At 40.7% G+C, this 24,569-nt stretch overlaps 2 protein-coding genes across 5 annotated transcripts in view; one reads left to right on the plus strand and one right to left on the minus strand.

The window, feature by feature from the left end:
* The first annotated feature begins 674 nt into the window (after positions 1 to 674).
* Positions 675 to 5,215, plus strand: cd7al (cd7 antigen-like). Its single transcript, XM_044189037.1, has 5 exons — positions 675 to 876; positions 1,213 to 1,566; positions 2,542 to 2,931; positions 4,171 to 4,277; positions 4,738 to 5,215. The coding sequence occupies exons 1-5, from the start codon at positions 816 to 818 to the stop codon at positions 4,933 to 4,935; spliced, it is 1,110 nt and encodes a 369-aa protein (XP_044044972.1). The 5' UTR covers positions 675 to 815; the 3' UTR covers positions 4,936 to 5,215.
* A 609-nt stretch (positions 5,216 to 5,824) lies between these two features.
* The window catches only part of tnrc6c2 (trinucleotide repeat containing adaptor 6C2), a 67,286-nt gene continuing 48,541 nt past the window's right edge, over positions 5,825 to 24,569 (minus strand). For all 4 annotated transcript variants that reach the window (XM_044189033.1, XM_044189031.1, XM_044189032.1 and 1 more), the window contains 14 exons: positions 24,358 to 24,415; positions 23,831 to 23,973; positions 23,472 to 23,618; positions 22,099 to 22,242; positions 21,231 to 21,350; positions 20,755 to 20,838; positions 19,753 to 20,032; positions 19,145 to 19,309; positions 17,748 to 17,939; positions 17,035 to 17,196; positions 15,647 to 15,862; positions 14,698 to 14,771; positions 13,582 to 13,721; positions 5,825 to 12,902 (listed from right to left, as the gene is read on the minus strand). In XM_044189033.1, the coding sequence (XP_044044968.1) occupies positions 12,563 to 12,902; positions 13,582 to 13,721; positions 14,698 to 14,771; positions 15,647 to 15,862; positions 17,035 to 17,196; positions 17,748 to 17,939; positions 19,145 to 19,309; positions 19,753 to 20,032; positions 20,755 to 20,838; positions 21,231 to 21,350; positions 22,099 to 22,242; positions 23,472 to 23,618; positions 23,831 to 23,973; positions 24,358 to 24,415 (2,265 nt within the window). In that variant the 3' untranslated portion in view covers positions 5,825 to 12,562. The remainder of the gene's footprint in view (positions 12,903 to 13,581; positions 13,722 to 14,697; positions 14,772 to 15,646; positions 15,863 to 17,034; positions 17,197 to 17,747; positions 17,940 to 19,144; positions 19,310 to 19,752; positions 20,033 to 20,754; positions 20,839 to 21,230; positions 21,351 to 22,098; positions 22,243 to 23,471; positions 23,619 to 23,830; positions 23,974 to 24,357; positions 24,416 to 24,569) is intronic.

Raw genomic sequence — 24,569 nt, forward strand, 5'->3', positions numbered from 1 at the left:
CTTTTGCATTCAGTCAGCAGCCCGTTGCAGACGCACCCTGTTCAGAAAAAGGCGAGTCAGTATCATTTCCTCTGGGATATGCAAAACAATTCTGTCTGTGGAAAGTTTGTCTCAAGCATGTAAAAGTCAATTCATGCAAATTTAAAAATGTAACTTAAGAGTCGGGTGAGACTGCACAAAACAAACAAAAAAAAAGGAACCACGCACATGTCGGTTCTCACTGTGCTGCTGATCATTTATAGATGCTTCTTAATCAGATCCTGAACTTTCTGTCTCAGCTGTGTCGTTACATTGATTTGATTCATTTACCATATTGCCTTAACGCTGCCTTCACATGATAATTTGCAAATTGTCTCACCATGTGAAGGCATACTCTGTGTTTCATAGTCCCTGAACTCTATAACACAGGAAACGCCAGGAAAAATAATGCATGGCGAAATGTCAGCAGTCAGATGGGCCTACCACGTTCGTGAATAGGCATATAGATTACGAATTCAGCTAAATCCAATGCTAAAGTTAGTTTAGATCACTTTTAGATGACGTATACTTAGGCTGCTCTACCTCTGCACATTTCTTACCATGTGAAGGCAGCTTTAGAAGGAGCTGATCCATCATACGTGGTGCTGCTAAGTGCGTCTTTCCTCTTGCGTTCGTCTCGAGGTTTGAAGGTGGAGCTTTATGGGGTTCCTCTTGGTTTCATTTACAGCAAACCAAACTTTTGACATCCAGTTGTGAGTGTGTGCATCTGTGCTGTCATGGTTTACATCAGCGTGTTTACCCAGAAACCTAATTAGTGTCTTCAGGCAGCATTAGAGATGACGGGGATCCAGTACCTGGCTTGTCTGTGGACCCTGTTCATCACGCAGACTGGATGTGGTGAGTTCAGTGCTGCTGTTCAGGCTGGTCTGATCATTTGCGTCCTTCTTTTCAGTTTGAATTGTACTGTGATCATTTCTGAGGGAAGTCAATTTATACAGGGGGTGGATAAAATAACAGAACACTTCACAATATAATGCACCACTTCAAAACTGTGAAAGTTTTGGCTGTCAGATTAATTCAGCTTTGGTCATCTTTTAGGCCGCAGTTCGTTGCGCATCTCCCAGTTTTTCGTTTTTTTTGAGCATTTTGTCAAACAATAAGTTGAATCTAATATTATAATTTACATACTGAATTCATAATACATTTGTTACCCTCTTGTATGTTTTTATCAAGTACGCAGTGACATCCAGTTCTTGGAGAGGCGTGAGGGCGACTCTGTAGTTCTTCCCTGTGTGGTTGAGCGGAGAAACCTGTCGCCCTTCGGCGTCTATCTGATGCGCAGCTGGCTGCAACCCGGTGATGTGCTGTTCATGCACACCAAGAGCGAGTTCACTGTGGATAACGATGCCGACAAAAATCGCATCAGCGTCAGTGGAGACCCTGCCAGCCACTCTCTGAATGTGACCATCTCCCAGCTGAGGGCCAGTGACACGGACCGCTACTGCTGTGACTTCGTTGTGGAAAACCCTTCCTCTGAAGACGACCGGCTGCGTGGAAAGACTGAATTCTTCCTCCTTGTTAGTGCCGGTGAGTTGTAGTTTTTTTTTCTTCATTTCATCCCACACACTTTTCACCCGTTTGTCACTTCACAGGAGGTTACACTTTCCAAACCTACCACAAAACAAGAAGGTCGTAACATCCACACACGTGTCCCCTTGGTGGAGTGGGTTTGGTGCCGTTGTTTGCTCAGCACCAGTGCTCCCTCTAAGCACCACTGTCGAATAAGGCATACTTTATACGTCTGTAAATGATAATGATTGTTTATGAATGAGGTTTGGTCCAGGTGCCTTGCAGGCAGAAGGAAAGTGGTCAAACTGTAAACTGAAGGGGACTTCCTTTTGAATTAAAGAGCTATATTATGCTTGAGGAGGATATACACCAGCAAGAGGGATTTTCACAACCCAAAAGTTCTTCTTATTAATGGCGCTTTACTAATTTAAAGTGTTAATAAATGATTGATCAACACTATTATAAAGCTATTAATAAATCTGCTTGCCTTTCCTTATTTCAAACACGTTCAGCATTTTGCCCATGATGATTCACTCCGATCTGGTTTTTTTTCGTGTTTAAGCATTGCCTATTATCAGAATAGCCTGGCCATGAATTACCTCTTTTTATTACACAGTGCTGGTTCCACATCTGAAAATACAACCCCACCACCACAAACAAGTACGAATGGAAATCATACTGAATTTCATTAATATTAAACTGTTCTTTTCCTGAATGCAACAATATACAGTACAGTAAATATATATAAAAAAATTATACCCCAAATTTCAATATACTGTACCCCAAATATCAATTTCCCGAATATGCTTTCAAAGGCAGATTTTATTTTGACCATCCAGAGGAAATGGGATTTGGAGATTTGCTTAAAGCAAAAATGTCCTGAAATCTTTGATTGAAGTCAGACTGCATCCTGAAGACGGCTGCTGTAATCACTGTGTCCCTCAGCCCAAACGTGCCACATATTCTAAGTTGTATTCCCTCTCCCCTCCGGAGATGCCCCTGGGTCGGTGAACACAGGGTTGGTAGAGACGTGTGCTGGGGGCTCGGCCGTGCTCCCCTGTCTCCCCCCGCATGGCGCTGGCTTTGCCGTGGAGGGGGTGAGTCTGAAGCGGCAGAGGGGCCGGGCACCTGTGGAGGTGTTGTACCACTCAAAGCGTCACCACGGCAGCAGCCCTCCGTCCTCCTCCTCCTCCTCCTCCCAGTTCCCTGCTGAGAAGGTCCAGCTGTCCTCGGCGCCCGGCCCCGGCGGCATCACCTACAACCTCACCCTGCAGCAGCTGCAGCCAGAGGACAGCGCCCTGTACAGCTGCCATCTGCTCCAGCGCGACAGGCCCGACAGCACCACCAGTCTAGGGAGACAAGTGTTCTTTGTTTCTGTGCAAGGTGGGTCACGTCACAGCAGGACTTGATCGCCAGGTCCCCCCCCCCCCCCCAGGCTTTTGAAAATGAAAATACCATTTCTTTTCATACTAACTGTTGTTCTGTTGTTGCACCCATGTGTTTCCTCCTTCTCTTTTGTGCTGTTGTTTCAATGTCCATCAGCTACTGATAATATCAGTAACAATGGCCATAACTTTAGTAAAGATCCCACTGATGTTTTGCCAAGAAAACTGTCTTGCAGTGTTGTTGTTGTTTCTTTCTTTTCAAATCATTGTGAATAGTAATGATTTGAATTGAGCAGATTCAGGTCTCACATGCTCTAAAAGTTATGCAAAAGGTCTTTCTATCACCTCTATCAGTTTCACAATGGCAATGTTCTCTTATGTAACATAAATGAGTCAGACTGTGATACTGGGTGACATGTTCCTTCATTCACGATGAACATGGGCATTGTAGTTTTGTTTTGTTTTTGAGTAAATCCCACAAACGCTGTCCTGTTGCTGTCAATACTCACTAGCAAACCTGTTTGAGTGACAGTTGCTCAAAACTAGTGTCCAGCTGTCTTAGCAAATTATTTAACCTTTTTGAAAAATGAAACTTTATTTTCTAGCCCGTTTTTAAAGATTTATGTCTTCATTTGTAGACTTTCACCATTTTTGACTATAAAATATTGTACATGTATAATAGATGATTTAAAATAGATTATTGAAATTCTACAGAGAGTCTTGTGTTTCAGATGTAAAATGCCGTTGAGCTCATTTCCCACTTTCACTAAGCAAACCAACTGCTAAGTCCTCCTGATAACATCCAACCAGTCAGCCCTCAGATCAATCTGCCTATTCATGAACATTTTTGAGTGTTAAACTGCCACTCCACGTTACACAGAAGCCTAGTCGTCCCACAATGACTGATTTCCTTTCAAAATAATAACATATTGTAACTGCAGCCTAAAACTAGGAAGGAAGTTTGGTTCAGTGGTTTCTGCAATTCCACTGAACATACTTGAGGTGTCTTTTAATCACTTACTAGCATTTACTGCTTTTATTTTCAAGGCTGTGTTTTTATCTTACAATATTTTATTTAAACACATTTACACGTCACAGACGAGAATGTGATGCAGCAACAAAGCTGAACGTTATCAGTTGTGGTCTCTCTCGTTGTGACCCTGAGTGTTTTTTGCTCTGCAGCAGCAGGGATGTTGACCCTCTTATTTTCAACATTTCTCTCTCTGCTCCTTCACAGGAGGTCAGTGTGGCTGCTCCAGCTACTCTCCTCTGCTGTATGCTTTGTCCTCAGCTGTGGCCGTTCTCCTCCTCCTTCTCCTCCTCGGAATTGTGGTGATTTATCAAGTGAGTGGACGTACCGTATGTGGCTTATAATGTGTTGCTCTGACACTGCACAAGAATATGGGGAAAAAATTAAACTGACGTATTACCCCGAACAACACCTGCCTGTTAAGAGCGTGCCAGATAGTTCCTCTGCAGCTCACCACAAAACCACACTAGTTTCATAACTTGTTACTGTCAGTTGTCAGCATGTTTTTCTTAAAATTCAACATGGAAGGCAGTGAAACCCATGTTCTACTTCTTAGTTTTTTTGTTTTTTTTTTAAAGTTTATACTAATACAGAATACAGTGTTTGTTTTCAAGTAACAGTAAAACACGTCATAGTGAGGATTAGACTTGGTTAGGACATCCTGTTACGGATGCTGCCTTGAGAGAAAATGACAAACTCTGATTTTAACACAGGAAATTGCAAGTGTTTGTTCCCTTCACTGATTTGTGTTCCTCCTGTCTCGGTGACTGTCAGGGCAAAGCGCACCGCAGTGTGAAGTCACACCCTCAGGCCCCCATCTACGAGGAGATGACCGGGGTGCAGCCTGTCAGACAAAAACTGGCCCCTTGCCATCTGGAGGAAATGGAGTGTTCAGAGTACAGAAACTGCCTTGTGAAGAAATCCTGTCCTGAAAACCACTACGAAAGCCCCAGGAGTGAGTCTCTGAAATGAAATATAAGGACTTCTCACCAGCATCATGAACTAGACCAACTTATCAACTCAGCTGCCTTAAACTCAGTGGACTCCAAATAGCACTCTGACATTTCTTCAACAGATTTTAACAGCTAAGATTCTCCTCATCCAGTTTAAAAAAAAAAAAATCATGTATATTGGCTGCCAATGGGGACGGTGACATCTTCCATCACATTTACATCACAGTGATGAAATATACTGATGTAATACATTTTCTGGAATTAAGAATAAAAGGTCCCCTGTGGAGTTTTTTTGTAAACATGTTCACATTCATTGTTTCTCACCAAAATGCCTTGTGTATCCTTGTGGTCTAACACATTTCCTTCCTCATAAAACATTTGCAGAGCAGATTTACAGAGAAAAAGAATTTGAAACCTACATTCAGTTGTCAATTTATTAGGTACACCTAGCTAAAACAAATGCAGTCTAATACAACAGTCCTGCAAGAAATCCCACCTTCGTGAAGGTTATAGTGTTCAGTTTGTTGTTGAAACCCTTTTAGAGAGGTGATGATTCACTTGCATGATCATTTTGGAGGCTGCAGTTTGTGGTGCTGTTAAACTATTCTGCATTAAACAGAGAGGTGTATTTACTCTACCCTCTGATATAAATGGGGTGGACAAAATAATGGAAACACCTCTCAGTATGAAACCAGCGATATGAAAGGATGACAGATGTATGTTGTCTCACCGTATCTACTGTCATATTGCCCACCCCCTCTAATATACTGTATGTTAACTATTCTTTTGCCCTTCTACTGTGCTTATATTCAGTATGCATTAAAATAGAATTACATTAAAACCATTCTGAATCATTGGTGAAGCAAACTAGGAGCCTATATAAAAAAAGAAAGGGGCAAGACACCCAGTAACAGCCAAGAAAATTTGTATTTTATTAATATAGTCTGAAAGAAGCTCCATAATCCATGGAAACATTTTTTTTCCCGGTGCATGTCCTTAACAATCACATTCTATGAGGAGAAAAAAAGAACAACATTAAAAGCCACAACTTTGTATTTAAGTTACAGACATTTTTCCTTAATGTTTTTTACTCAAAGTAAAGAGAAAGGCAAAGGCAAAATACCCCCATTCCCCCACCCACCCTCCTCCCCTTAAAAACAGACAGCCTTAAAAGTCATGGGCTTTTTTTTTTCAGTACAACCCACAGTGCTTTAGCAGAAGGATAAGCGCTCATTGGTCAAGGATTACAGAGCATGGTGATGCAATGTAAAGTTTTGCTAAAACATTAGATGACGGCGATAATAAGGAGAGGTGGTGGGGGAGAAAGTAGAGTGGAGGAAATCTGAGCAAGAGACAAAAGAAGAACAACCCTACATCAAACCCTGAACCCCAGAGTCTGAGTCGACAAACGCCCGCAGTACAGCAGCTGGGTTTGGACTCTTCCCTCCCATTTGTGCATAGATCATGATCCTTTAAAAACCAGCTTTATTCCTCCACTTCAGTCTGCCTCTGAAAACCATCTGTTACATGTTAAGAAATCTCTCAACTATTGAATACCTGTCACAGGAACAGACATGTTAACAGACAGGAGAGACGATTAAAAACAACAAAAACTTCTTGCACGATGCTCCTGAACTACAAGATGGAAACTTAAAGAACAAAGTCAAAACATACAAATGCATTTTCTGTCATCAAACCATTGATCATTGTTTAAATGTAAAGCAATTTCTACTTAGATTTCACATGTAAAGCACTCCACTTTTTTCAAAGTTGATTCTCAGTCTTATTTGGTAAATATATAACTTGCTACAAACTTTTTTTTTCTTGTTTTAAAGAAACAATGGTACTCTATATTCTGTTAAACTCATAACCTTCAGTGCTTGATTGGAGTTGAATTGTTTTCAGTTGCTTTGTTATTTTTTTCCAACAAACATTAAACCTAGAAATGATCGAGTTGGTATCTGGAACCCTGGCCTTCCTGAGACAAAATCCACAATTTTTTTTTTTTTGAGTGTGCAAGATAGTGAGCAAACTGCGTCGTTTACAGAAAACATAAAATCACAACTCAATACATAGATAGTCTGTCGACACTGAAAGAGAAATTAAAAATTGAAATATGACAACACTGATCAATCCCAGAGTTCTTAAAGTAGCGTAAATCTTCATTTTGCAAGATTTTCATGTCCATATTTGATGGAAGATGAAATTTGTCCTTTTTTTTTTAAAACAACATTCCTGTTATAAATTTCTATCCTATTTCTTGAACTTCAGACAAATGAAATGCTTGTAAACGACAGGTGGCTTTTACAAAAAAAAACAACCAAAAAAACTGAAAAGATAGGCACCTCGGAAATGAGTCTTGTAACAAACTCACCTCCCACACTTTATCCCTTTCCATTTCTCCATGAAGTTAACATAGGGATTACTAGTCCATCTACAGCTATCTATGGCCACAGTTCTTTGTTTTTTTGTCCCCTTTTTTGTTTTGTGTTTTTTTTTGTACTTTTTTTATTTTTTGTATTTTTTTCTCCATTTTTTGTATAATTGGAACAAAATGGTGCAATACTCAATGATAATCCTTGTATTGGATTATTCCACAATAAAAGCCACTATAAGGTAGATAAACTTTTTACAGATAGAATGAAAAAAATCCATTAAGTCCTTGAGTAAACATGTACACATGAATTGTCACCATCTCCCCTCCGTACTTAGACTCGTTTATCTACGATTAGCTGAGTGAGGGGTAGAAGACACTCAGTGCAACGTTAGAAGATAATAACAATGTCTATCAGAATAGTTTTTGACAGAACAACAAAAACAAAGATAAAAGCAGACACAAAATATAACATACTGAGTGGAACATAACAGCAGGCCATGTGCCCGGTACACACACAGTTTCTTGCGCACACATTCATACAAACATCTGACTTTCAAGCACAGATCTAAGATGACTTTTGCATTTTTTTCAAAGATTTTGTATTTGTAACTTAATGCAATACATTTGTAATATTCTCTAAAAGCCCCTAAGTGTACCTGTCAGATGGTAAGAACAAAAAAGAATTACTGACTTCACATTACGCTATTGGTGCTCCACGGTTCAAGTATTTTGTGTTCAATATTTTGTTTTGTTTTGATATGTTTGTGATTTTTTTTTATCAACTGGTTGGGTTGGGCTTTTAGACAAGCTAATTAACAAACAAATACACATATGTACAGTACAAGCACTTCAAAGTACTGTAATATGTCATCAAAACCAGAACGTGCATATCCAACTCCATGTAAGAAAGACTTAGCTTTCAATCAATCAAGTATCAGTTTGCACCCGACCCGAATTCTTTCCATCGTTATCACTTATTTGCGGGGAAAATACATATTGCTCATTTTCAGTTGTATTAAACCAAGCCTTTCAAACAAAAATGAAAAGTTTCAGAGGTTACGATCCAAGAAGTCTGAAGAGGTGATACCACACACCATACTCACAGTATATATATATATATATATATATATATATATAGTTTATACATATATACTGTTATCTAGAACAGAGCTGTAGAGAGGAGAGCCTCTCGATGCTGGTGCAGCATGGGAAACCCCCTTCACTGTCAGGGTTCTCCAGTTAGTACAGGATGCTGGGAGGTCCTCGGCTATTGGGTCTGTCTGAGCTTGGATCAAGGCAGTTACAGAAACAGGCAATAGTGATTTTTGCTTGTGTGCTGAAGGACCTCAAGTCCTGAAAGGTAGCCTTTTCCCATTTTCTTGTTAATTTTTTTTTTTTTTTTAATTTTTAAAACTTTTTTTAAAATGTTTTTAAGACTTTGTACCTCTTGAAATGTGCCCCTCCCCTCCTGCTGATGCAGAGTGAGGAGAGTGAGGCTGATACAGTGGGCCCAAGCCATCTGGGTCTGTGGAAATGTACAGTTCAGTGGGCCTGCTTTGAGCAGGACACAAACATAAAAACAAGATAAATACAGCATCCACAAAAAGGCACCCCGGCCACCAGTCTACTCCTTTAGATGGTGGTAGTAGAGGCTGACGACCGGAGACGTTTCAGCTAGAAGTGCAGAGCTTTAACATATTATAGATCTTTTTTTTTCCATTTAGATTTTTTAGCATTTTTAAGATTTTTATGTCAAACTTCATAAAAATGACGTTAAATGCGATTTCATTTTTGGTTTTAAAAAAATATGTACCCGGGATTACCCATCATCAACTGTGCACTGTAGCAAACTGGAACCCCCAACTGAGTAAAGATTTTCTCCTTAGCATGGGGCATTCCCCACAAAAAAAAAAAATCTCAGTCGTTTAAAGGTGTGATGCTGCCGCCCATTTGTTTGATCCCTCCTGTCCCCCGCTGCACCCTCCGCAAAGGTTATCAAAGCTCCTCCAAACAGGGAACAGAAGTGCTCTCTATAAAGATACAATATGACACAGCAAATTTATATTGGCACATTACATTGGCATCTTTTACATGCAATAAGTGGCTCCCAAACAGTAACGATAGGCTTTTGAGAAAAGGATTTAATACAAGCCTTTTCCCTTCCAATTAGGATTAAGTTCGAGGCATGAGATCTGTACATATTGTTGCGAAGATGGCCTTTTAATTTAAGACTTTGCTCTCACAGTAGAAAGGACAGATACGGAGAGCTGCATCTCATACTTGGTATCATCAACTCCCCTACCCTGAGATCAAGCTGGACAGAAGTGTCTTCAGCGCAGAGAGAAAGGCCGACCTTTGATAAAGTGTTTGGGTTTTAGTATAAGACAGTGTTCTGGTGGCTTAGCCTGACTTTACAGAAACGGTGGCCATTCTGAAGTGCTGACAGAGCGCACGGGGGATGAGTGTTAGGGTTTGCCAAGCTCTGGGAGGAGTGCTCATTCCCAAGTCAGGTTTGGCATGCTGTAAAGGGCCCCAGCCTCTAGTCTTTTGCATAGAAACAGATAGGAGGGCCAGTTGGTGCCTGGTCAGGGGAGGGCTACTGGGTCTGGTTGAGGTGGAGGAAGAGGAGAGGAGGTCATAGCGTAGCAGCTAGGCAAAGGGCAAGGGGGGACAGCCTGCGGGCAGGCGGAGCAGCTTGGAGCGACAAACACCCACACCCCCATCTGAGACACCCTATTTTTACACATCTCAAGATACTACCTGGAAGTACTACAGAATACTGTCAAACACAAAAGCATGATCAGTTAAAAACAAATAGACAATCAATAACGCTCTGTAGTATTGATCCTCGTTTTGCATTCAATACACAGGATGAACATACAGAGGCACCTCTGACCAAAGTGTTTCTGCATATGAACAGTGAAGGGCTAGTTCAGCAGCCAGTATTTTGTAGACCACTGCATGTAGACAAAATAACAATATAACACATTGAAAAAAATAAAGTCAAATGATCTTTTCAAAAAAAATAAAAAGTACACTGGCAAAAATTCCAGAAATATGACTATTACATCTTCCAGCTAAAGTGATCTTTGTGTTAAAGAACTGAGAGATGGGGTAGAGGGCAGGAACGCCAGCAGGGTCCAGCGGTGGTAGGCCCCCGTTGGAGATGCAGTGTGTGGCGGAGAGCCGTGATTGGCCAGTCTTGGAGGAGCCGCTTTTTCTTGCGAGACTGAGGGAGGGTCAAGTGGAGCCCAGGAGGAAGTGCTGTGCTGTGGGGCTGCCGCTTGGCACCCAGAGGACCACAGCAGAGAGGCACTCAGTGGACACTCCCCCTCCTCACGTCACTCCGACTCACTGACAAGAGGGTGCCAGAGACAGCTGACGTTGCAAGTCTAGTGCCTCCAAACAGAACAAGGCTAAACATTTGGAGTAACAGTGATATTCACTTTGATATTGTTCAAAGAAGGAGAAAAAAAAAAATCAGACTGCAGTTTTTTCCCCAAAATCCAACGGTACATTTCAGTTTTGTTTCCCTTCATCCTGCTAACAGAGGAACAATGCCAGACACATTTCCAAGGAACAGACATAGTACATAAAAGAGCAGTATATTTTTTTTGTTGTTTTCAATGTTTTTGCTGCTCTTTTTTGATTTACTGGATTGCAGTTGAAGCGATTTGCTCTTCATAAGTGCTATGATAAAACCCTTTGAATTTATAAAAGTCTTAGTCTCTTCTGTTTGTACAGTACCAAACGCAAGGAACACTCGTAGGTCTACTGCATTAGGAGAAACCCCTCTTATTTGGTATTGTGCCAGATACCCAGAACCATCCAATCCCACTGTGGATTCAGTCTCTGTTGGGTGTGGCTGTGGCATGCACAGAGGAAGTGTGCATTATTGTGTACCCAGTGTCACTCTTTAGTACAGTTTGCTGCATGCACAGTTCAACAGCTGCTTCTTCCTCTTTGCAGAGTTTTCCCAACAGTTTCAGGGGGACTGGCAGCCTGGAGGGAATCCAAGTTTTGAAAAGGGGTAAGGTTTTTGAAGTTCCAAAGTCTTTTGCTGCAATATTGCAGCAACAATAAAAAAACAAACAAAAGAGAAACCAGCTCCGGTGTACATAGAGTATGGACGGAAGAAAGGTCTATGGTGTATATTGCACAATGTAACTGTCACATGAAGATGAAATTGTGTTCTTTATTTCCTCCGAAAACTGGCTGACCATACAGACCGCTGGGCTTCATAACAAATCGGATAATAGAAAATTCAACAAAGCACCAGCGACTGGGTTCCAAGTTGAAGGTGACCAGAAGGATCTGGGCTTGCAGACGTTAATGATTAGGTGTCACCGCACATACATAGACATGTACGGAAACGGAGACACGCAGCGAAGTTGACAAATAATCTTCTCTCAGCTTATACGATACATATCAAAAAATGCGCTTGGGTCTAGACCTACAAAAAACCCCAACATTTATCAGCTGTGTCAATCCCTTTGAGAAGACAAATTAAAATACTTAAGCTGATGATTGGTAGGGCCAGTCACATGGCCAGGCCTTCTTACTGCCAAGTGACAGAGTTGGTCACCAGTCATGTCCTGTACCACTTGCTGGCTCAGAGGTGAAACTGTGCAAGATTTTAGCTATTTCTTCAGTTACAAAACAAACTAAAAAAAGGCGGCTTGGGAAGGACCTGGGCCAGAGAGCACTTAAGGCTAATATTAGTGCTGAGAAACAAACGTTAACATAACTAGTAAAGGTCTTTGAACCACATCATTGGCCATGGACATGCTGGGAATGGTCATTTTAAGTCTTATTTTGGGATGATTTTTAAAAAAATTTTTTGGGAGGGAAAAAGAAAGTCTCAGATGGCAGCTTTGATTGCTTCTCCTAAAAACACTTCACACAGAATGTCATGTATACTTATGGAACAACTAAAAACACTTAAAAGGTTTCTTTGTGTTGTGTCTAATGTTTTATATGATGGATTTTCAAAAATACCAAAAAAAAAAAAGGTAAACCAAACAAACAGAAGGACTGGAGTCTGCAGTCTGTGTGGTAGGGACCCCGGCCTTCTGATTAACAATTCACAGTTCATAACAGTTCAAATTGATACTGATTATCGCCACATGATTTGCTTGGGTTTTGCTCCTGTTCATACTGAATTTTTTTCTTAGTTTTGTATTTTTTTCCACCCCACCTTCCACCGATGGCTTACATGACATGGTGGTGTGGTGGGTTGGTTGGTTAGTTAGTGTATCGTGGCATCACCCTACATGGACTCCCCACTAAGCAGATCTCCAGGCAGCAGGGTGTTAATGGGGGTGGGGCTCCCGATCACCCGGCCGTCTTCTCCGCTCGGCGGTCCCCACAGACTGGAGTACTGGGGCACCCCACCCCACAGCAGGTCACCTCCGCTGGACTTGCCTCCGCTGCTCCACTGGCCAATAGAGTGGGACTGTGCTGCCCCGCCCATCCGGTTTTGATTGGTTCCTGGGTTGGCCTGCCAGCTAGTGGTGTTTGCCCCTAACGACTGGCCTTGTGCAAAGAAGCGGTTCACCTCCTCCTCGCCGGCAAACTCCGCGAGGATGGTGGTGTTTCCAAGCACACACCTTACAGAGGACAAAAGAGGGAATCATACAATCTTACAATAACTTAAACCAGAAATAATGAACTAATACTTTTCATGTTGGAAAATGTGTTCTTCAAGCTGTGTAAAAATGGGACAGCACACACCTGACATACTTTAAGCAAATGGCACAAGTTTTTTTAGGACTTGATCACGCTATTATGCTTTTCTGTGCACTGCAATAACCATATTTTGTGCTGCTGCTAATGAAAAGTGGGTCACAAAACTGGCATTTTGTTTCCATGACAACCAGCTGCAGTGGCTGCCACTATTAACAAAACAAAATTAGGGACAAATCTAAGACACTTGCAGATAAAACCCAGACAATGTGCCCCCAGACTGGCTCTATACTGGAGTTTTCTTCCATTTCATTTTCATTATTACAATAATCGCTGTAATATTACAATACAGCTCACTATAGCATGACCTCCTCTTCCATGTGACATTGTCTGTACTCATCCAAAAAAGCTGAACTGGAAAGCATTGGAAAGCACCAGTAAGAAACCAAGAACAATGGGTTTTCCCAAGTGTTCCCCATTTTCTTTCTATGTTGTAGCTTCTTCACTTTAATATAGAAAATGCAGAGGAAGTTGAGTGAACATTTCCTTAATTTCAGTTTGCTAAGCCCACTTTGGCTGATGTAAGAGACTGCTGAGGCTTACATGTGCAGAGACTTCTGGGCCTTGGCGGCCTCGTCCTTGGAGCTGTAGCGCACCACAGCGTTCCCTTGGGTCAGGTTGAGGTGGAATGTGATCAGGGGGCCGTGCTGCATGCACAGGGTCCGCAGAGTCGAACCATCAATCTGGAGCACAGTAGAAAACAAAAGTTGCAAAAAATTCCAGTTACAACTAATATCTGAGTTTATTCATCTGTATATTATGCTGTATTTTCAGTCACTATTTATTTCCCTTACTCACTGTCAACACTATTTTGCCCTTTATGGTTTTCTGTCTTTTTTGAGTACTGTTGTACTTACATTTCATCTGCCTAAGACCTTTGTTTTTTCATCTCACTTTTTTTTCCCTGAGACATGACACTGATCCATGACCAGATCCAAGGTGCCAAGGACAAGGGCAGACTGCAGCATATCATTCACTCTGCAGAGAAGGTGATTGGTTGCAATCTACCTTCCCTCCAGAAAAGATTGTGGCTGACCAAACTGTTTCAGACGCCAGCCTCTGGCATCATGTAGTTTGAGATCTTCGGGCAGGGGTCTCCTGTCTGTTCCTGAGTCCAGGATGAAAACTAAGGGGGCCTATCAGGGCCCCGAGGCTCTGGAACAACTTGCCCGAAGAAATTAGGTTGTCTGAGTCAGTGTCTTCGTTTAAGTCTCGTCTCAAAACACATTTTTATCTGAAAGCATATCCTGATTTTACCTGAACTGGCTGTTTATTTTACTATTTATTTTATTGCTTTTCTGTATTTCATGCGTTTTATTTCTTTATATTTCGTCATTCACTGTGTTATTTTATTTTTCTTGTTGTGAAGCACTTTGTACTTTGTTTTGATAAGTGCTCTATAAATAAAGTTTTATTATTATTATTATCTATATATAATATCTTGTCAATTTTACATTTTATATTTACAATTCCGCCAGTGTACAATTCTTTATATGTTTATTGCTTTGCACCAAAATACCAAAGCAAATTCCTTGCATGTGTAAACCTATTTGGCAATAAAGCTGATTCATCTTTGATTTCCTAATATTTACATGCTGGCTCTACTCACAATACACTGTAGCTTCATTCTAGCAAGAATTCACAGCACAGAGTACGTACTTGTGGGGTGAGATTCCTCAGCACCAGCCAGCTGCTGGTCCTGTTAGAGCTGTCAGTACTCCAGGTGGTTCCCTCTGTAACAGAAAGTGAGACACAATGTTCAAAATGTAATTTCCTGTTAAACCATTTGTGTTAGATTTTTTTAAAGCCACTGTCAAGTCCTGTGAGCTCTGGGCTAAAAGACCAGAGAGTTTAACTTTTTAAACAACAGAGGAAAATGTGACACCTTACACCAACTGCCATCTATTTTCATGTTTTTGTCTGCACTACTAAAAGTAGTGTCTTCAATCTGCATGAACTTAGATGTGTCAAAACAAGGTCACATGTATGCTGTTTAAATAAGGCTCCTGGCAGAGCCGGTAAACCTCAAGATGTCAGTTTAGCAGGGTGTGTTCCCTCAGCCTTTATATTGCGAGTGCTGTGAGTGCACAGTCGCAGCTGTGAACTTTGCCACACCTACGCATCTTCAGTCATGTCTGTATTTGCTGGGTGTGAAATAACATCATAGTGACATTGATATTATGTTGATTTTTGTTGCTTTCACTGGTGAAAATTGCCTTCAATTCAAGGCATTATTGAAAGTCCTTGATTTACTCTCACAGATTTTGTAAATGGCTTTCAATGCTGCAATCTCAGCAGCATGTCTGTTTCTTCATAAGTTAATAGACTAAAGATTGCAATGATGTTAATATGTTTTAAGGAGATTTAGTCCTGTTAAGGAAGTGTCAATACACTTAGCAATGGTTCCCATGTATAGAATTTATATGGCCAGCCAACATAAAAAGATACAACATTTCGGTATTGTTTTTTTCTTTCATTATTATGCTTTGAAATGCTGCTGTAATGAGTGGTGCATGAGTTTGTGACTGAGATAGATTCAAGTCAGTTCCACTAGGTGCTTCTAATAGAAATTAAGTAAGTACATTGTGGTTTAGAGAAGAGTGCTCACCAGAGGCGTAGGAGCCGCTCCAGCCTTGGCCCAGGCCAAGAGAGTTGCCCCCCCAGGTGGAGGAGTGCTTATTGTTGGTGAGGCCTGGCGGGGGCCGGGAAGGGGCCGTGGTGCTGCGTGGCCCTTGAGGGACTTTCCACAGCTCATGGGACAGAGAGGCTTGGCTCTGGGAGATGGGCCCTGGGGACCAGGTGGACTTCATATCAGACAGTTTACCTTTACATGGAGAGAGAACAGTTTAGAGAAGATCAGTAACAGACGAAGATGTAACGTTACAACTAAGCTGGCTGACTGAAGTCACAGGCTCAAAACAAGGCATTTATGTTCCTGGTCCTTTTACACCAAAATTACAATCAACCAAAATTTTAAAACATGCAAAAGAGTTGCACATTTGGACCAATAAAAATGTGCACTGCATCTACATTAAATCTTTCTGCTGTAAAAGTGAATGTATTCATAATCCAAAAGAATGTTAAAATACACACAAGCACTAATATTTTCAATTGTATTTTTCAGTTTCAAGTACCCCTGTTCTGGACTTGTGGAATCCCTGCCTTCCTTCAAAACTTTTGTAAATGCAAAAACAAAACAAAAAAATGTTTCAACAAACAGTTTATTTTAAGAATCACATCTCAACTGACCTATTCACAAAGTAATGACCTGAATTCTTTGTGTTTCTATCTTAAAGCGTGTGGGCGCGCACACACGCACACACACACACGGTGTGTACTGATGTCATGACCAGCTGGGGCGAGGCTTGTTTTATTGTGGAATGGGGCAAAGAGGCAGGGATGGTTGAAGGTCACATTTAGGTGAGGTTGCTGTCTTAGCATTGGTAAAGGTGAGTCTAAAGACACTGAGGGAACAAGTTTAGGTGTGACTTGGAGTAAGAAGGGTCATAAATATGGGTCAGGGGTCGGGTAAGGTTTAGGATAAGTAGGCAGTCTAAGACAGTGTTGTATCAGGGCACGTATTTGGATGAGGAGAGGTTTAGCAGGTCCACACATGGAGGGAAGATACTCTGGATGTGTACCTGAGCTGTCTCCATCAGAGGACGACAGACTTAAAGAGCTAGAATAGCCACTGACTGGCCAGTCACTTCTGGTTGGAAGCAGAGAGCCATTCTGAAGTGGAGGAGCTGGGGAAGTGGCTTTATGGTCGTAGACGTAACAGTGTTGTGACCGAAGACAGAGAGAAAAAACAAAAAAACAAGTAACTTCATGTGTGCATCAGTATGAACACATGCTATTGGGTCCTGCGGTGTAGTAAAGATAGTAACATGTGTCAGCTTGTGTAAGTGAAGTAATTATTTATTTACGATTGATTCACTTTACACAGCATGTTTTTGGTTTAGGGTTATTGTCTTAAATTGATATCTGTGGCCTTGCCTCTGTTCATATCTCCATTCCTGTCCCGCAGCAGGTATCGATTGACGTCATGGATGTTGGTGTTGATGGTGGGACCACTGGGGACACTGCCAGGGGTCATGTTGGGGTCATTCTCAGGGTCGATGTTCTGAAGGCCCTTCCATGGTACACCTGGGCAGAACTCTAAGGAAGCAAAATAAATGTTTTTTCAAACAACAAGATCAGATCTTGATGAATTTAAAGCCATCTCATGACTTCCTGAAAATTGAAACAATTCACATAAACCTCTAAACCACAGCTTTCTTAAAAACTTAATCTTAGACTGATGCAACTTCTGCAGAAAATATTAAATTAATTAGTCAGTTCCTCTTTTTTAATTTTTTTTTTATACATTGTAGTAGCACAACATTAGCATTATATTTTTAACTTGTACTGTTTTTCATACAGTATGTAAAATCTATGTGGGCAGCCTACAAAACAGATTTGTCCTCAAACCAATATATTTTGCTTTTTTTGTATTTACATCATTTTATCTGGATCTCCATTAGCTGCAAAAACAGTAGCTGCTGTTCTTGCTGAGGACCATGAATTAGACTCTCAAAAGTCCCTGTGGATTTGCAGGTGACCAAAGGCTGTTTTTACTGAAGACATTTTGACATGTCACAGGAGAAAAAGCACAGGTGTAAATAATTAAATGAATGATTCATAGATATTTATTTGCATCGTGTCCTCACCTGGGGGCCAGTTAATGTTGGTCCCATTGGAGATCTTTTCATTGGGGCTCTTGCCCTGGCCCCAGCTGTCCGGGGGCACCAGGGGGCTGTTGGGGGACTCAGAGCTGGACATTAGATTGTAAGGGCTGTATGAGTCCTCCAGCTGGGGGGGCTTTCCAGGGGGGCCCAGGCTAGAGGCAGAAGATATGGCACCTAGTATACGCATAGACAAATAAGAAAATAAACTGAACTTTAGTTACTTCATAATGAGGGCACAATATATGAAAATACTGTAAAGTTAAAAAACAATATACTGGTTTTCTTTTTGGGCAGGTTATAGGCATTATTTTGTATGGCAGACTCTATATATCTCTATATCTCAAATGTTAAAATGAAAATCGTAGGAGTCAACAAGTTAGTGTCAATTACATTGTGTCTCATCTCAAAACAATATACAATCGTACTTTGCCAGGTGGCTAAAATTATTCATGTGTGTTCCTTGTGTGTGGATATGTACTTCAGTCATACCACATTGGCCTAAATATAAGAAAGCCTTTTTTCCCTAGAAATTACATTTGAAAAAAATTATATTGGATGTCATATTATATTCAAGGACTTAACATTTCCATGATCCCTGTCTAAAAAACCTGTTTGGGTGAGGAAAGGTTTAGCAAGTTGTGCACCTGAGCTATTGGTGAATGACAAGCTGAAAGAGAAAGAGCAGCTTTTGTCTGACTTGTCACTTCGAACAGGAGGCATTCTGACACCTCAGGATAAGTATTTTTTGGTGTGTGATTCTTAGCTGACAATGAGCTTGGAGTCAGAATGTGTGAAAAGAACAAATGCACAGAGAAAAGACTGATGAGACCTCAAGTGTTGTGATGACAGATGCAAGTGACAACAAGCTACTGTCAGTTGCTGCATTTCTCACCGGCAAACAAGTCAGAGAGGCTCAAATGTGTGAGGATGGGTGGCTGACATTATCGATAATGATTTTAATCGTGTTAAATACAGCACTTGAGAAAGTCACTTATTATCGAGTTACTCACACTTTTCTATAAAAGCTGTATTAAAAATAAGTCTTAGTTATACTGTTTACTGTTGCACACTTAACAAATTTTCAAAAATCTCTAACAAACCCAAAAGTCCATCCATCTCTCCTGTATATAGAACTATTGTATCTACTAAAAGTAATGACATTTTTCAAATTCAAATCCCTGTTGAATTACAGCTGCTACTGTAACAAATTTGCAGGGGGACGGTACAGATTCTGTATAATGTGTGCACATTTAAGATGGCATGGGAATTTATTTATGTGATAACTTCATAGTAAAGATGGTTTCATTTTTACTTGAATACTGTATGTACAGTTTATGTGTGAATGTGTGCATGCCCACCTATGTTTTTCTTCAACGTACCGTGCTTATTGAGGTTGTTCTCCATGTTTGAGGAGTTGCCAGAGAGGCTGTCCATGGAGTTGGAGTGTGTCCACTGGGACAGGCGAGATTGGGGCTGATGGGGCTCCTTCAGGGACAGACCCCCAACCTCCATGCAATTTACATTCATGTTTGGATTCAGTCCAGCTGCAAACACGCAAAAAATAATCTTTTAATTTATTCATAATATGTAAGTCAGTGGTGGAAGAGTTATTTTTTCATCCATTAACAAAATCCAGTCAAAAAAAAAAGAAGAGGAAAAATCCACATTTTAATTGCACAAAAGAAATGCTCATCTATCCTCATTTAGGGGACAACATAGGTATTGATATGGTGTCAGAAGATGGAAGACCCTAAATGTGAATCTGCATGTATTTCTCAAAGAAAAATCACTTTGGACTGATGTGATGTATGTATGAATTGTGGCTGGCCACAATGTATTGCATGACAAGTTTGCTACCTCAAGGGCTGCGGAAGAAAATTGCTGCTCTCAACAAGCAAGCTACATTTTGTCAGATTCACAGTGTTTGAGCAAAAGTGACCGCCAAAGAATTTTCTTCAAACTTGTGTTGTTCCCATCCCAGACTCACAAAGAGGGTAGGTGCCGTAGGCGTTGGGCGAAGACGGCGGCTCTTTGGTGTGCAGTGTGTCGGTGAGGCCTGGAGCCTGGTGTGGGCCTGTGAAGGGGTCCAGGGTTGATTTGCTGGAGCCAGGGCCTCCGGTGGGGCCACCGGGGGGATGCAGACCAGCAGAGGAGGAAGAGGAGGAGGAGTGAGAGGGAAGTTGCTGCTGCTTCATCAGCAGCGCCTGGTACAGCTGACGCTGGTGCTGCTGGATCTGCTGCTGCATGTTGGTGATTGTACGTGCAACCTGACAGAGAAGAGAAGCAGTGTCACAACAATGCATCATAAAAATAAGTTTTTGGCAATGTTGGGGAGAAAAACAAGAAGATTAATCAAATTTACGTGGTGGCAAAAGCAAGATAGATGGAAAAATAAGGAAGATAGAGAAAGAAAGAGGGAGAAGGAAGAAAAACAGTTGAGGTTAGAAGGCAAAAGATGAGAAAATAAGAGGGTGAAAAGGTGTTGGACAAATGAAGGTGGGCAGTGAAAAGAAGCAAAAACAAAAAACCAAGGGAGAAGGAGGGGTGATATGCAGACATAAGATTATTAAAAGAAGAAGTTGAGAAAAAAGGGTGGGAGAAACAAGCACTTGTTCACAAAAGCATCCCCTCTTTCAACAAGCTTTATCTTCAAGAAGGCCACTGATATCTGTCTATCAAAAGAAACACATTTAAAAAAAAAAAAGGAGAACAAACTATTTCTCCTTTTCACAAAAGGATTGGCCCATATTCAACGAGAAGTAACCTGTTCCCATGAAGATCTTAAAGTTTGAGCAACTCCTGTTGTAACAATGCATCTTTTTTTTTCCTCTGTTGTTGATATAGTCTCATGTGAGAATCAAAACATTTGTTGAGAAATAATGAAGCTGTGTCAGCTTTTTGAGTCAGTGCTCACATGGAGTCACGCATAAAATGAATGACCTTTATGATCATACTTTTTGTTGGTGTAATGATGCATTTGTTGACTCACTTGCTGCTCTTGTTGTCTAATGGGGCCCGAAACATTGCGTTGCGCCTGCATCATCTGCTGCTGGATTTGTAAACGCTGGTACGCCTGAATGAAGGGAACCAAAAGGACAATACAACGGGCAAAAATACATTAATGGGAGGGAAAAAATAAAACAAACTAGGAGAGAGGGGTCAACTGTTTCTACTTGATAAATATTTTGTTATTTTAACCCATTTTAGCTCTAATTTCACACGTTTTCAAATGGACACATTCTTAATTCTTTTTTAGATGTTTGCCAGTCAATATCAGAAATGAAATTAAAAACTAACATCAAGACATTACAAAATGTCAAACATGTTTTGGTATTGTTGGTTTCATCTCCTTTCCATTTAGATTAAAGCCTGGATCTTCAAAAAAAAAAAAAAAAAGAAAGGACAAAAAAGACACATTCTCAAGTACACGCTGCGCTACAAATAAAAATGGAAAGAGGGACTCACCATTTGCAGTTGCTGAAGTTGGTACAAGAGAGTCATTTGTTGAGGGTTTATTGGTGAGGTTAAAAGTGCAGGATTCAGACCAATGTTTTTTGCTGCAAACTGCAAGAGCTGTGCTTGGACCTGGGGGGGGCAGAAGGAAAGATAGTTATTCATTGCAAATGGCAGCTTCTGGCAAGGTAAAACTCGTCACTACTACATGTGTGCAAAGAGGAAAAGAGATGAGAAAAGGTCTGCCAGCAGAGTCTTCTAGCCAAGAGGTTCTAACAGGCATAGTATGGTTCCCAAAAAAAGAACTTTTAGTGATGTTTTTGCCAGGTTTTACAATATAGTTCTGCTGATTTACTTCTAAAATAATAGGCTGAAATGATAGTACAGGTTTTAGATTCTTGTCAAGCATATCAGATTGTGCCTATGTTGATCACTGTAAAAAAAAAAGTTGAGAATACTTATGTCAAAGTCTCTGTTATTGTCATCACATTTTTTTAAACAATATTTCAACATCCATATGATGCAGCATAAATAAATTACAGCCACATTCACAAAGTCAGGGTACAGGTTTAACAGAGTAAGGCATGGAATGAGAGTACTATCGTAGAAAAGGTTTCAATCGTAGTCATCTGGACACTGTTTTCAGAATCAAGACGTTTCGGCTCCCATCCGGAAGTCATTCTCATTTGTGAAAAATGGAACTGAGAACTACTAGTAGAGAAATCAATATTTACAAATTTGGGTGTCAAATCATGTTCCCATGGTTATGGGACAAGCAGTACAATCTGCCAGCCAATGTTTACCTGGTCCTGTGTATTATCAACTGATATAGTTCCATGTTACACATCCAATATGTACATCCTTATGTGTGTATATCTACCTGAGGGGAGAGAAACTGAGGCACTTGAGCACGTAGACTAGGCTGGGAGGAGCTGAGAGGTGGCACTGGTGGCTGAGGAGGCTGCTGCTGCTGCATGGCCCGGGTTTGTGCTGCTCCACTACTGCCAAACATTCCACTGGGCATCTATAAGCAGGAATCAATGAAACTTCTTCAAAACCTCCACATTTATTCAAATTACTGAAGCCATTTCACGCCATTTTGTTGCTGAAGGGCTGAGCCACTGAATTGGAAAGAAATGTGTGTATTCTTGACCACTCCAGCAAACAATTACAGAATACCTCAAGAGTAAGGCCAAGAGTTGAGCATCCAACTGTCAAGCCTTTATCCATTTGAAGGGTTCATTCAAAACACGACTGAGTGCACTTGAATCGGATGAAAAAGAAATCTTAACGTGCACTCAAAAGCCTAGCATGGGTCGATGATATTCCCAGTCCACATAGCAATGTCTAAAAACATTTCTATCCTCAAGGTCTAACTTCATACTACACCTAGTGCACCAAAGCATATACTGAACACTAACTGAGAGCAGCTAGAATGAAATTGTGACTATTTTGATTTATCAAATGTCCCAAAACAATTAGCCTGTAAAAGGCAACTTCATCCACATTTCCGATCCCATGTTGTTGATTGATCTTTTTATTCAGTGCAAAAAAAAAGGATGGGCTTACAGTGCCTTTGTTTGGGTTTCAAGGACATACTGTAGTTTTTCTGGGCCGTGGCTGCCTCTGGGGTGATATTTGACAGAGCATAACTATCTGATTTCAATGAGCACTTAAGGCAAGGTCACACACACATAAGTGAGTGAGAGAAAAGTGGAGATTTGGGAGAGCGCGTGGGTAGAGCGGTGTGTGTAAAACAAATTCGATTTATCTGTGATATCTTGCCATCACTACATCATATGCACTTAAATCCTGCACGAAGCTATTCATTTTTAAAATGCTGGTTATGTATTTCCAGTGTGATAAATACAGACTGTTGATCAAAATATGTTTTGCACTGACTAAGGTTTGGTAGCGAAATCTGTCAGTATATTCCGTTGTTTGTAAAGCAGCTGTTCAAATGTATTCAAGTCCTCAAATGCTTACATTTTTTGTCTCAAATTGTGGATCACAAATTATGTTTTCCTATCTATAAACTCTCTTTTTCACTATACTTTAAAACAGAGGAAAATAAAATGAACACTTGCTCAAAATTCACACAATCTCAACAATGTTGTATGAACATGAACAGAACATTATAAGCTTCACAAAGGTTGAATTGTGTAATACTGTCAGGTGTTTCTGTTATTTTTCCCAACTCAAGTTAAGTTCTGTGACAGTGTGTAGTATAACTGTATGTGCTCACTATATTACCTGTCTGTTGTTCAAGTTTTGTATGACCAGCCCCGAGTTGCCCTGTCCCAGACCCTGCCCAGGAAGGCTACTGTTGGCCAGGGGGAGCTTCAGGCTGGGGGAAGGCAGAAACGGTGATGGAGGGGCGTCATCTGACAGAACACCATCCTGCGCCAGAGAAAATAAATGGTTGATGGGGAATAAAGAGAAAAGAAAAAAACATTGATTATTACACATTGCAAACATGAATGATTAAGGGAGATTAAAAGATTAGATTAAAAGTTGTACTGATAACAGCAATGATAATCAGATAATGAAAACACTCATCATTTCCAACAGATGTTTTGAAAAGGCCTGATGGCTGTTGCTTAATGCCTTACCTTGTCAAGAAAGGTGGTGCGGTCGGAGGGGTCTTTGGAGAGTGCAGAGGGCCGACACACCAGGGGCTTGTTCATGCCGTTGCTGTAATCGGACATGCCCATGCCCCGCTTGTCCAGGTCCGTCTTCTTCTCCAATAGGGCGCCTGGGAGCAGAAAGGAGGACGGTAGATTTATTATAAAGTCTAGACAAGGAAATATACTGTGGCATAACATCAAATTATAATGTTTCTATGCATTTGGTCTAGAGTGATGTATTTTAAATGTCCTTTTTGTCTTTAATAAATATTAATATGTCTATATACATTTTGGGTATGCTGGTATTTGACAGTAAGCACTCACTGAAATCAAATACCACACCTACAAAGAAAAGTATTGCTTTGTATTATTTCCTGTTGAATTGAAGTGGAAATGCAGCAAAAGAACTGAATTCTGATCTTAATTCCTCAAAAAGTAAATCAGCTGCGTATTTATGCTGTCACATTGAGTAAAAGGACACATAGTCTACACAAATATGTTAGTGAACTTACTCATGGCCTGGTCAAGATTCATGTTGTTGCTCTTCAAAGCCTCCTCAGCAGGGTCTCTCTGTGACACATGGATAACATAAGCCTGTCAGTGACCGTGGTTTAATTGCAGGAAATAGTCTGATTTTTCCCTTTTTAACAGCTTTCTAAAGTTTAGATGTCTGTATTTATCACCGGACGGTTTATTCCCCCCCTTGATTGATTGTGTACATCTT

This window comes from Siniperca chuatsi, linkage group LG3, assembly GCF_020085105.1.
Source record: "Siniperca chuatsi isolate FFG_IHB_CAS linkage group LG3, ASM2008510v1, whole genome shotgun sequence".
NCBI classification, from domain to species: Eukaryota; Metazoa; Chordata; class Actinopteri; order Centrarchiformes; family Sinipercidae; genus Siniperca; species Siniperca chuatsi.